Source organism: Lolium perenne, chromosome 7, assembly GCF_019359855.2.
Source record: "Lolium perenne isolate Kyuss_39 chromosome 7, Kyuss_2.0, whole genome shotgun sequence".
NCBI lineage: Eukaryota > Viridiplantae > Streptophyta > Magnoliopsida > Poales > Poaceae > Lolium > Lolium perenne.
In genome coordinates this window covers 316,372,386-316,385,900 of record NC_067250.2, presented here as the reverse complement: position 1 = coordinate 316,385,900, position 13,515 = coordinate 316,372,386, and the positions used below count along the sequence as shown (strand labels likewise).

The 13,515-nt window shown below is 42.9% G+C and overlaps 2 protein-coding genes across 2 annotated transcripts; one reads left to right on the top strand and one right to left on the bottom strand.

The window, feature by feature from the left end:
- The first annotated feature begins 6,127 nt into the window (after window positions 1-6,127).
- Window positions 6,128-6,833, top strand: LOC139834039 (transmembrane 9 superfamily member 9-like). The gene is made up of 2 exons (XM_071824422.1): window positions 6,128-6,160; window positions 6,415-6,833. Exons 1-2 carry the CDS (start codon window positions 6,128-6,130, stop codon window positions 6,685-6,687), a joined length of 306 nt encoding a protein of 101 aa, XP_071680523.1. The 3' UTR covers window positions 6,688-6,833.
- Window positions 6,834-7,906: 1,073 nt separating this feature from the next.
- On the bottom strand, window positions 7,907-9,144 carry LOC127317632 (magnesium transporter MRS2-B). The gene is made up of 4 exons (XM_051348203.2): window positions 8,989-9,144; window positions 8,541-8,882; window positions 8,402-8,449; window positions 7,907-8,293 (listed from the first exon to the last, which is right to left on the bottom strand). Exons 2-4 carry the CDS (start codon window positions 8,856-8,858, stop codon window positions 8,063-8,065), a joined length of 597 nt encoding a protein of 198 aa, XP_051204163.2. The 5' UTR covers window positions 8,859-8,882; window positions 8,989-9,144; the 3' UTR covers window positions 7,907-8,062.
- Window positions 9,145-13,515: the final 4,371 nt, after the last annotated feature.

Sequence of the window (13,515 nt, the reverse complement as noted above, 5' to 3'; positions counted from 1 at the left end):
GGGGAGCCGGAGCTCAGCCACCGGAGGCACATAAGAGGAGTCCACAGAGCGCGAGGGGGGATCCAGGCCGCGCCGCCGCCATCTTCCACAAGGGCTTAGCCCGGTGAAGTCATCCGACGACGGTGAGGAGGGGTGGAGCCTGGGGGCTTGGGTGGCGGCGGCGGGTTAGGGTTCCCCCCGAGCCGCCCCTAGAGACGACGCGAGTCATAGGGATTGCGTAACCCATTCATTGATTCCTAAAAAGCGGCATCAATTTTGAAAAAATGCCACTTTTTTGTCTAGTCAAACTTGTGGGCCTTGAGAAAAATAACATAAGGCATTTTGAGGCATATGATAGATACCCTTGGTTCATGTAGCATGTGACCATGTATGCATGCACGTATCCCGATCCAAAGTAGGCGGGTCAATTGCACCTCAATTAATTGGCATGTGACAGATTTGGTCAAACGAGAACGTCGCCACGGTTATACATGATCCATGTATGGGCCTATGAGCTAGCTAGTGTTTATAGGATCCTAGACAACTTCCCATTGGTCATGTTGATCAAGAGGATGGGCAAGGATGCGCCCACCGTCTACGAACACAGACTTCACGTTGTGAGTTCATATGCTCGTGTCATGTCATGTGTCATCCTCAACTGGTTATGTGAATTCTCATTTGTATACATGTCCTTGATGCAAAGCAAGAAGCAAAAGCATTTCATCCATAGCCACCTCATGTTCCTGCAGAAGTACCACAAGATGTCAAGACAGATCTTTCCAGGATTGCTGCTTTTGAATTGAAGTTGTTCATGTTAACTGGGAAAAGTGTATGTTGGATAGCCTCTTCTGTATGTTGGATCTTCTTTAGATTTCGGCTCAGCTTACTGTCATCTCTGCAGGATGCAGTGTCAAGCATGAATATGATGGCGACTACAAGGGAAACGCGGCGCGCCTCAAGCTCTATGATCCACATTCTCGGCGTCTCGTTTTGGACTCCATTCTCCTCAGAAAGTTAACCCGATTTTTTTTGCTTTGTCAGTTTCTCACCCAATTTAGACATGGTTATAACACACATGCATTCGACGGTTTCCCGCCCAAATTTTTGCACGTAATTATTGTTTTCGAAGAGTCGTAGCTTCTACGCACATGCTGCCGATCGAGGTGGTTTTGGTGGCATTAGAAGGTTCTCAGGGGAAAAGATTTTTCTTGAATTGTATTTTTAGATATCTTGTCATTTCGGGGCCACGACTTGAAATCAACTAAAAAGTCGCCATATTCTCCTGCTCTGAATTTTTGGGACTTTTAGGGCCTGGTGAATAGATTATTACACATTGATACATGTGTTGTTCAGGGGCCTTTCTCTCTTTGCACATCTTATTTTATGCATGAAACGACCGTGAGAGGTCCATTATTCTATGTGCTATCTTGCCACCGTGGGTCCTCTGGGATCGTGTCAACATATGAAATCCATCTCGTGGTGCAATTGTATGGTACCCCGACATGTCATGTATTATATTTTTATGTTCCTAGAAATTGATCTCGCACATTACACTTTGTTGCATGATAGTTGTCCTAATTATAATTATGAGCACTCACATATACAATTAAGGTGCCTCACTGGGTACCACCATGAGATAATCCGCTTAGGCACACTACTTTTGGGCTGCTGCTTATGGTTTTTGGTTTGGGGAAGCTATGTGGAGACAAATTCTAGAAACTATGCAAGAGACTTCTTTGGGGCTTCTAGAATGTTGGCTTCTTTGGAGATTAGGGAGGGAGATCTTAAGGTCAGCCCCGTTTGTGGAGAAGCGCGAGATTGAGCTCGACGATTGTTGGGGAGGTGGCGCTCGAGCTCGTCGTTGGTTGCCGGTGGAGAGACGACGACAACAAAGGTTGGGGAGTTCGAGCTCTAGGTCGGTGTTGCTTGTGAAGGAGAAGGTCGAGCTTGGGTTGGGGAGGTCGAGCTAGTCGCCAGCGGTGGGTGAAAAGGCGGAGAAGGAGGAGGCAACAATAGGTCAACATCAGTGGAGCGATGGCGGTCATGCAGCGGCGGCGGAACCCTAGCTCTATACTGGATCGCGCTAGGGGACATGATCTGGTCAGGGTCGTTGTCCATCTCTTTTATTTTCCAGAGCTAGAAACGTTATCCTAGAGTAGCCCTTGTAAATACAAGATAAATGCTTCGGCTGCTGACAACCTTGAAGCTTCACCAACACGGACACTTGATTGGCTAAATGTGCAACGTCTCCTGCGCTCACTCCATATGGTTGCCCCGAACATCCTGTTTACTCGCTAAGTATACGGCAAAAAATTCTCAATTAATTAAGGTGTGATTTAGTACTCTTAACACAGCACATGTTGTTCACACACCTCATTATTTTGTAGTGACCCGGATTTTATGGTTATTAATTAAATGCCAGGTAAGCCAAGATAATTTGAGTCTAATTGTTTGGATTTAGTGAATATCCAATATTTAAATTGGATGTTAATAGATGTGCTAAATAAAGATTGAAGGACGTATAACCTAGTGGCAAGATGACGCTTTAATTCTTTATGCATTATCACTAGCATGTGTCAATCAACCTAACTACAAGTGTAGTGGCCATTAGAAGACCCACGGAGCAACGTTCGCCAACACTATTTACAAGCTAACTACAAGTGTCTAGGAAGCAAGAAGTGATCACTTCATCAATCAGCCGGGACGTTCGCCAACACTATTTACATCTAGGTTCAAGCTGACTCGAAGAGTCAAGAGGTAAAGGCCATTTCTTCTTGCATTGTGGCCAGCACGGCGCTGAGTGTGCCATGCCTGTCGCGTGAGGCCTAGTGACTGATGTACCCTTTGCCGAGGCCGACGGCGTGGAGGAGGAGGAGGAGGAGGAGGAGGAGGATGGCGACGAACAACGAGTATCACAGGGTGAACCGTATTCGGCTGTCACATGCCGACTTCAGCCGCACGTTCCTGGTGCCTCCGCACCCAGCTCGCCTTGACATGCTTGACCTCGGCTTCACCACTCTTGCATGGGGACTGTGACGTAGGACTTGTCGCGGGATTCTCGGTGTTGGTAGCCCAAGATGAGCGCATATATATTCGCGGGATTCTCTTGCATGGGGACTGGTGTATGCTGTGTCTAAGTCGTTGGAGCGAATGTCCTCTAGTTGCTCGTGGACATGCCATCCTCTCGGCTGGGCTCCCTTGCTCATTTGCCCAAAGATCAACAAAATTAAGGCTTATCGTCTTTAACATCGTTCCAATCTATCTGTTCGATGTGTGAAGTGAAGCGCATGAGACAAGAGAAGTGCGGTATTTACAGAGAAATGGATAGTCAACTACTAGTATTTAGCTACAAATCCATATGGATTACCGCAAAAGGTTTATACTTCTCATGCGTGCCTACTGCTGCTTAAGTGCTAGACAAGTTCCATTTCAAAGGGAGAACAATAGGTTAGCAAAACTTACTAGCTTCAAATGGGTAGAAGGAAAAATCGTCCTATATTTTCCATTGAGGCATTTCTATTCCATAGAGGCATCTCTAGGAGTTCAGCTACGAATGGAAACTCACTCGACAATATTTAGAGAGACCTAGTGTGGTGCAGACGCGCCCGAATAAACCCTCACGCGTGATTTCCATGCGATGGCCCACCGAATATATGTGCATGCATGCCTTTTGCCAATCGATCGTGAATCCAGCCAGAGACCAAGGATGTGTTCGGTTTCCAGACCGGGTGGAATGGAATGGTTCCATTCCATTCCATTCCATCACATTCCATCCATCCCATTTTTCTGTTCGGTTCAAAAAGAGAAGCCTGGAATGGAACCCAATGTAATTAATCTAAATATGCAATTAATTAGGGATTCACAATTAATTTGCTCGAAATTAGCCTAATTTACAATCTGCTCCGTCCGGCACGCGCTTGGCTCCGCTCGGCCGGCCCTGTCTGGCCGTTGCTCCCTCCGCCGCCGTCCTTGGCTCGGCCGACTGCCTGGCCGTTGCCCGTCACGGCGGCCGGCGCTTTGCTCCGGCCGGCCCTGTCTGGCCGCTGCTCCTCCGCCGCGGCCGCTTGGCCGCTGCCCTTGGCCGCCATCCTTGGCTCCGGCCGGCCCTGTCCTGGCCGTTGCTTCGTCCACCGGCGGCCGCGCCTTGGCTCGGCCGGCCCGTCTGGCCGCTGCTCCGTCCGCCGCCGGCCGCCCTCCGCCTCGCATGGCCGCCGCCACCGGCCGCTCCGGCCGCCGGTGGCCGCGCGCCCGGCTTCAGCGCGAGGAAGGAGGAGATGGATACGGGAGAGAGAGAGAGTGATTACCGCGTGAGAGAGATTAGCCCGAGCCGTTCCACCTCGTCCGGCCGATTTGGCCGGACGGGTGCGTTCCGCATCTGGGCCGAATATTCCCATTCGGGGAACGACCTCGTTCCATCCTATCTGCCAACCGAACGCGAGAACGGCTCTCAGGAATGGAACCGTCCCATTCCATTCCAGCTCGTTCTAAAACCGAACAGACCCCAAATTAACCAGGAGCCTACACATGCAGAAGAATGCATGCCCGGAACGTCTCAACTGTGGCATGCAGTTTATGGCCCAAGTGTCATATCGGTAGGACATACTATCATAACGAGGCCCATTCAAGGAACACACAGCCCAGCTAAATCATCAAAAGTCTAGTACCATCACCAAACTTTAGTCCCACATTGCTAAGGGAAGAAAGTTTGGAGCAACTTATAAGGTGAGCTCTTGTTGACATGTAAAATGGTAGAAGCACACCTAGGGCTGCACCCCAACCCGTGTAGCGCGTGCGCTCGCGTGAATATTCGCGACTTAAGACTTTGGACGCTTGGCGACGGCGCAGCTAGCAACGAACATTCCTTTGGCCGCGCGAGCCTCATTCGCAGAGTGATGAGTTTGCGCTGCAGCCAACTAGCAAATATAATCTATCATTGGGTTTTAATTTTTGCCAGCCTTTTTGTTACGCATGGGCGGTGCTCCATGTTCTTGCGATTTCGGATCAGCAACGAGCGCTCTTTGAGGTACCTGTTCTGCACCTCACATGTTGTTCAGTTTCTGCTCAAGCTTATCTTGGGATGTGAACAATTTTTTAACTTTGAACAATTTTTAGATTTGAACATTTTTCAAATTTAAACATTTTTTAGTTTTGAACAATTTTAAATTTTGAACAGTTTTCAAAATTGAACATCTTTTTAAATTTGAACGTTTTAAAAATTTTCAGAAAAAAAGGAAAATGAAAAAGAAACAAAAAAACAGGAAAAAGAAACAAAAAAGAAAGAGAAAAAATAAACAGAAAACGGAAAAGAAAGAAAAAGGCCGAAATGGGCCGGGCCCTATACCCAACCAGGGATGTGCAGCACAGCGTACACACCGACCATAGGATTTGCCATTGTAAGGGCCCTCGATCAGAACATAATACCACGGGCCTTAGGTGCTGGGCAAGTACAGGCCTGGTCCAAAATATTCCATTTTTTCTATCTACAGATTTTAAAAATATTCCATTTTAAATTCATTCAAAATTTGAAAATCGTCCAAAATGTAAAAATAATTCAAAATTCAAAAAAAGTTCAAAATTTAAATTTGTTCAAATTTCGAAATTCATCCAAAATTTGGAAATTCGTTCAAGATTAAAATTTTGTTCCAATATCGAAATTCGTTCAAAATTAAAATTCGTTCAAAATTTAAAATTTATTCAAATTTTAAAATTCGTTCAAATTTGAAAATTCGTTCAAGAATGAAAATTTGTTCAAAGTTCGAAATTCGTTCAAATTTTTCCAAACTTGAACATTTTTCAAATTTAAAAATTTTCGAAATTTATTTTTAAACAGAAAAAAACGAGAGAAAAAAGAAAACAGAAAAAACAGAAAAAGGAAAAAAGAAAACAGAAAACCGAAAAGAAAAGGAAAAGGAAAAGGAAAAAAAAGAGAAATAGGGAAAATCGACTAACCGGGCCGGCCCACACCGCGCGCGGGGGTGTGCGGCGCGGTGCAGGCGCCGACCTGGTCGGCATATAGGAAACGCCGCCCTATAGTGCTAACCGCTAAAATTAGGTGATAACTCGGGATTCGGGATAGGCCCAGCCCATGTTAACCCTGCTATGACCTGATTGTAAGGGGATGTGCTATACACCGATCGGGTCAGTGCGGATGGGGTGCTGCACACCCCCCGACCCGGCGGTTGTATAGTGGGCCGCGGCCCATTAGGTAATTTTCTTACTTTTTTCGTTTCTGTTTATATATTTTCATTTTTTAAAAAGCAAAAAAATTTGTAAAATCCGTTTGTTTTAAAATCCGAATGTTTTAATCTTTATGACTTTTTTTAAAAGTATTGTTTTCAAAAAAATATTTTTTTGAAAAATTCAGAAATTAAACATTTTATAAATTTGAACATTTTTTTGAATTTTCTTTAAAATTTAAAATTTTACGAACATGAGCATATTTTAAATTTGAACATCTTCTGCGGCGAGGACTACCGGTGGTGGTGGAGGTCCTACCTGACGGCGGGGTCCTCGGCGGTGTACCTCTTCCTCTACGCCGGCTTCTACTTCTTCACCAAGCTGGACATCACCAGGGCCGTCTCCGGCGTGCTCTACTTCGGGTACATGCTCATCGCCTCCTACGCCTTCTTCGTCCTCACCGGGACCGTCGGCTTCTGCGCCTGCTTCTGGTTCACCAGGCTCATCTACTCCTCCGTCAAGATCGACTAGAAGAACTTCAATAGCGATCATGGCATGGATCGTTTTGACTGGCACCCGAGATGAATAGAGTAGCAGGCATATAGGCTCTGCTTCTTCAGGCGTTTTAGATAATCTACGGTTTGATTCAGTTACTACAGAAAATGGATGAACATCAATCTGATATACTGCTATATCGGTGGACGTGTGTATCCTTGCAGTAAATCACATACAGCTGTCTGAATTCTCAGCAAAATCTCTGCATATTTCACTGATAAACGTACTACAGAAACAGAGCAACAAGAGATTTATACGCCGCACCCAGAACCAGTCGGGGGATGGGGTTTTATTATTACATGGTGGTTTCTACTTGTACTACTACTAAGCAGCTAAGCTGATCGGCGTCCGCCTCCATCGATGCCTGCTGCTTCTCAACGGTGGTGAGCAGGACGACGGCTTTTCAAGGACGGTGAGCCAGGCGCTCGTTGTGCCTGTCATCCGCAGCCTTGCGCCTGTCGTCCTTGCTGAGCATGAAGTAGCCAAGGGTGCCGACGACGAGGAGGCCGCCCATGGCCATCGTCGTAGGGCTCATGCGGCGCAGCGGGCTGGACGATGAGCCACGCTTCAGCGGGTCGTTGTCGGCCATGGAGGCCCACGCCTTCATCTCCGGCCACATGACTGACGGTGCTTCTTGTTGGTGCCTAGCTGCCTACCTCAACGACGAAGCTTTTCTCGTGTCTGCTTGTTTGCCGCTGCTTAAGTGCTGATGTGCCATCCGTGAAGGACGAGAGGGACCTTAATAAGTGTGGGCACGTTAAGCGGCAACTGCTATGCATGGACGTACACGTGGGAACCGTGGGGTACGTGGCGTTATACCGTGTCACTGGCTCACAGCCACGTGCTGGCACTTAGCATCAGGATAACCTCCAGCTACTTCGCTCTGCTTCACGAATGAGCCAGAACCTCCAGCACGATAACCTCCAGCAACTTCGCTCTGCTTTACGAATGAGCTAGAACCTCCAGCACAGGTCGCATAAGCTATGTAAAAAATAGTTTTTCTATATATAGAGCTGGAACAAAGCCATAATTTATATATCAAACTCGATATAGTACTCAAATGAAAAATACGCCCTGACAATAATTGTGCCCCTCTGTATCTCTGATAACCCCAGTAATAGTATCTGCCTTATTAAGCAAGAAATATTTGCAATGCAGGGTAAGACAACACTACAATAACCCATTTACAGCACGGTAAGAAACAAAAAGTATATTTTCATTTGTTTTCTTGTAGGTACACAGTAAGCCTCTGAAAGAATGTTAATAATTACATGAATTCAAGGCTTTTGGTCAGGTACCTTAACAGAGATAATAGAAGGTTCAGTCCTCCACCACATGGGGAGCTTATACTCTACAGGGGCATCAGTCTCTTGTACTTGAAAAACCAAACGAAGAAGCAGAAGAGGAATGCGCCAATCACCCCAGTAATTATCAGGACCCACTGGAATGCATTTTGGATGCTGAAAACGTCGGTCTCGAAGTTCATCCCGAATACCCCCGCGACCACACCGAAAATAGCGACGATGAATGTTGCGGTTGTTAGCAGTAGCTCAAACTGGATCAGCTGGTTTCGAACATTGTCCTGGGGACAAGAGATTCAAGATACATCAATTGGTACAGAACAACATGCATAAATCCTACTGTGTGCTGATAACTTGAATGAGAAGAGCAAAGGGGTATGTTGATGTACCAGCTGAATATTGATAAAATCTTCAGTGTCATCAATGTACTCCTTGAGCTGCAAGAAGGAAAAACACAGTCAGAAATGCGCTCCTAACCATAGAAACATAACAAGATATACCAGAAATTGAAGATAGGTAGATCATTACCGAGGTCAGCTTGTTAAGAGTGCTGTCGATGACTACAAAATATGCTTCAAGCAACATTTCCAGCTCTTCAATATGTTCTGTCACAGTGTTATCGGAGCTCTTCACACTATCATGTCTACTTCTACACAAGCTGAAGGTCTTTTCCAACTTCCGTGACTCCGTGGGCGAGGAGACAGGAGACACGGGAGCTGAAACTGAAGTCCCAGCGCCTCCTGAATTGAAGGCCGCTAACAATGGCTGATCACTAAAAACAGATGATTCCATCCTCATCTTTTTCTCAGTGAGATACATCTCGGCCATATCTCCATCATCATCCATTAGTTGTTCTATTTCATCCCTTACCTATCGCAAGATATGATGGCAATTATATAGCAGGTCAGTACTTGCGCAGATGATGCGGAAGAAAAAAGAAAAGAAGCAGGCTCCCTATTACTAGAATGCAATTTACCTTCTGAACTCTTCTGGTCAGAGCAACTAGTCTACTTTTTAGCCGCCGAACACGTTCCAGATTTAGAGTACTGATTTTTGAGGTCAGCTCATCCAGCAAAGGATATGCTTCAATTTCCAATTCTGCTGCCTGATACAAGGAAAAAGAAAGGAAGATTCAGACATCCTCTGATTTAAACTGATATCAAGGACAATGTTTTGGCACAACATGTATTATTTGAAATAAACTAGGTAAGGCAGGACTGAGAGGAGACTGACAACTGCAGATATGCAAAATGTATTTTGGTAAAGATCAATAGCCCTCAAGAGTACAAGTTAATGTGAGTTGTACGTGAAGTATCTCAAAGAGCATGAACTGTATGCCTTGTAACTTGTATCACTTTTTGCAACGAAATGCTACAGACCTAGTGCAGAACGTTGGTACACAATCATGTTCAGGTGATTGATCTTGTATGAACCCTTTACAAAATAATGTTGTCAATAGTTAAAGGCTTCAATATCCTGGTTAGTAGCATTGTTGCTTTTTGGATAAACTGCATACATGATAGTCTCACATAAATTTGCTACTTATTGTCTTATTTTTTCAAATCAAAAGTATACGCGCAGCAGGGCAGAAGTAGTCTCTGGTTACGATAGTTGTGTACTGGTGCTATGCTATGGAATCATTAGTTGTGAAGTATATTCACCAGCTCTAGTAAAAATCCATTGTTATGTTCCCAAAAGATAATTTTCAATTGATCTATAAAATAGAAAAGATGCCAGGTGGCAGGCAGATCTATAGTTGTACTTTATCATGACCCTTAAATCTGAACCGATGGTCCAGACCGTTCTGGAATCATGTAGCACAGAAACCTATTGTAGCACTAGCATGTAGGCGAGTGTCCCTTGAGGGGCGTGCAATCTGCCACACGTTCGCATCTCCACACTCACAGAGTGAAAAAACCTACCACTGGGTTGCACAATGCTAAGGCTAGCCATAGTGCTAGTATCATAGCTAGTATCATGCATCCTAGCCTCACCAAAAATGCTGATGTGGCAGGTAATTATGGATGAGAGAGAAAATTAGAGTATCATAGATAGATACTGTATCATAGTGCACATCACGAGAAAAGTTAGTATCAAATAAATCTTGTACACAAATTTGTATTGGGATTCTACAAATCAATTAATATAGTAAAATTATGATACTAGTCTATGATACTATGCATTATGGATCTAGTATCATACAAAAGTATCATATGCATGATACTACTATATGATACTACCCACTATGGCCAGCCTAATAACCTGAAACACAACACGCACATGACTGCGAACTTCAAGTTAGATGTGTTAACTAGTATAAATCTGAAAAATTATGATAAAATGTATCATACGATGACAGATGATACGCATGGATACAATATCAACGGCGAAGCTATGTATAGGCAGGTTTGGGGGGCACCTGCCCCCTCCCCCTACTTGGAAAAGTTAGGCAATGATTTCTTTTTTTTTTACTTAGCTGGGGCAAACTAGAATCATTTGCCCTCGATATTTTATATTTTATTTTGTGCCCCCTGTGACATTAGATAGCTACGCCAGGCCATATAAGTACACTTTTCCTAATTAACACCTGCCTGTTTTCTAATTAGTGCACAGTCACATTTTCGTGTGTACGATTTTTGTTTCAGGATGCATGCACCAGCGGCCGTTTTGTCGGGATCTCTCATCTTATTGGTTTTTATTTCAGACCCGTTTTTACTTTTCAGTTTTCAGTCGCCCGGGTCGAGTCGTGTCTCCTCTACAGAAAATACTAGCCTAGCTCAATGATGAAGGATGGGTCAGAGTAAGAAACAAGCAGCGCCCACCGGCCAGAGTCCACGCCTGAGAGTCCTGGTCGCTGGCTGCATCAACTTCGCCCTATGTGAGTGATTTGTCTAGCTTGCATCTAGTTATTCTTCAATAGATGTGATGGTAAGTAAAAAATTTAGGACATCTTTTTTGTACAAAAATAGCTACCACTTGTGCTATTGCTGTAGCTAGACTCCATGTTGCCATTAGTTGCATACAAGAATATACATCGACAGGATGCGATCTAAATTCATGATTATGTGGCAAGTTAGATTAATTAGTGATTACCGCGGCATATTATTTTTCTTCTAAGCAATTCATTTTCTTCTTAAGTGTCATTAGTTAGTAAATTTACCACTCAGTACCGTTCACAGACTATGACCAAGCACCTCATGCTGATGTTCTTCTCGCACTTCTGTTTTTTCTACTTGAGTCCATGAATAATTGTCTCTATCTTTGTGAATATTTTTGTACCAACAACGCTTCCAATGGACACGCTGCATCCTGGCTAGCAATACTTATTAATGGCTAGCTATATCTTTAACTTTTCTCTTAGTGTTTATTCTCGTTGTCTCTTCCTTCATTCCGTGTCTATCATTTCTCCAGTGTCCACTCTCTCTTTGTTTAGTATTCAGTTTCTCTTTTTTTAGTCTCCACTGTATATTTATTCATTCTTCTGTCTCTCTTTCTTCATTTCTCAGTCCTCATTCTATTACTTTTTCAGTATTGATGTTTTCTTTACTCCTTCATTAACTTATTTTCTTTAGTCATATGTTGTTTAGTTTTTCTTCATATATCAGCATTTTTTAGTCCTCATTTACTTTTCCTCCAGCGTTTGGTCTCTTGTCTCATGATTGTTTCACTCCCTAGTCTCATTTTCCTTCAAATTTTATGATTCTCTCATTCTTGAGTAACTTTTTCTTCATACTTTTGTCACTATCTTCACTAACTCTTCATTCTTTAGCAATTCTCTTATCTTGTTCAGTCCTATATTCTATACACTTTATTCATTTTTTTAATTATATTTTTCTTATTCTTTAGTAGCGTAGTCATTCTTTCTCCATTCTTTAGTTTTCAATTATTGTTTTCATTTATTATTATTATCTTTATCTTATTCTTTAGTATCGTTAGTCATTGTTTCTCCATTCTTTAACAACTGATCCCCTATGCCTTCAGTCATTCATTGTTCTCTTATTCACAGCCCCTTAGTCACTCTTTCTTCAGTCCATAGCAACGTAGTCTCTATGTCTGTAGTCTTTCATTTCATAGTTACAGTCATTTATTTTTCATATATTGTCTTAGTCACTATTTCCTCATCTTTTAGCAACTTACTTATGCTCTTTATCTTTAGTAATTCATTATTCATTTTCTTAGTTTAACCTCTCTTAGTTGTTCAGGATTTGTAGGCATACATTTCTCCTCTTGTTCTTCAATTTTTTACTTGACTATTTTGCGGTTAAACTTTTTATTTTCTTTGGAATCGTTAATTCTGTATATTAGAAGCATGCACCTATCTTTATTACTTTTTGGCTGGCCGTGTGTATATCAAACCAATGGTCCTATTTATTCCAAAGATGGAGGGAAATTGGTGCTGAAGCCTAATCTCAAGATAGACATGCATGTGCTCGTCACATTTCACTTCGACAGCCCGCGCACCTCAATCCATTTGACCATGTCTAGTCGTGGTCTTTTCTTGCACTACATATATCTCTTACCGTACATGTTCGTAATCTCTTTTTCTCAAAGTCTTTCTGCAATGTGTGAGTTTTGACTGAAACTTCAGTTTGCATGTACATCTACTCTGTATACCATTATAGTATATATAAAAGCTGAGGGCTTTTGCTCTCACCTCAGTGCACTTTCTTTTCTTTTTATTTTTTGGATTTTTAAAAAAATTATCATACTATTTTACAAAAAATCTTACGATAATTTCTCGCAGTAGATCATCGATTTTCGTTATAATTTGTCGCACTATCAATATTTAAAGACTCTGGTGGTAATTTCTCATAGTAGATCGTCGGTTTAAATAGTTAGATGTGGAATTTTCCAAAAACAATGTCTCGGTGCAATCCTTGAACGTCAACAATAATTTTCTGGTGTTAACTACGAAATAGCTCGTTGATTACCTAATATTTAATTATTTGAGGACGCATGTTACAACGATGATAATTTCTCAACGGCGCAACAACGTGGTACTTTCAACCTCAAGTTTAGTTTTGGCAGTAATTTTTCGTGAGGCGGCAACTACCGATATTTTTCTAGAAAGCAATTTCTCGGTACAAGTCAGTTTCTATTACTGGTGCAAGTTGCTCTGATCCGTGCAACTTTCTCTTTGAAGAATTAAGAGACTATCAAACTCATGGGAAGTTCTAATCAATACGTGTCTTTTATTTTGGAGACACCCGTATATTTGTTCATGTACGTGATTTGTTACTATTCCAAATCTTGAAGGAAGTTGTTTTCTAGATCAACATTCCAGGGAGTATTATACTTAGTGAGGAGATTATTGACTGAACGGAAGAGCTTCATTAAAACACTGAACTTTATGCTTCAGACAGGAACAATTTATAGGCTCTCGTGGTAGCCTATTCAAAAGAAAACGAGACGGAAAAAAAGGCCAAAACTCACTAACGCCCGTTAGCATTAAACAGACCCGTTAAAATTTTTCCGGGCAAGGACGTGGTGGGCATGAAACTCA

Bases quoted from the DNA above. Each gene is read 5' to 3' on its own strand.
- LOC139834039 (XM_071824422.1), top strand. From the start codon at position 6,128: ATGGGGTGCTGCACACCCCCCGACCCGGCGGTT. The intron at 6,161-6,414 runs GTATAGTGGGCC...TACGAACATGAG, and splicing joins CACCCCCCGACCCGGCGGTT to CATATTTTAAATTTGAACAT.
- LOC127317632 (XM_051348203.2), bottom strand. From the start codon at position 8,858: ATGGATGATGATGGAGATATGGCCGAGATGTATCTCACTGAGAAAAAG. The intron at 8,450-8,540 runs GTAATGATCTAC...TCCTTCTTGCAG, and splicing joins CTCTTAACAAGCTGACCTCG to CTCAAGGAGTACATTGATGA. The intron at 8,294-8,401 runs GTACATCAACAT...TCTTGTCCCCAG, and splicing joins ATTTTATCAATATTCAGCTG to GACAATGTTCGAAACCAGCT.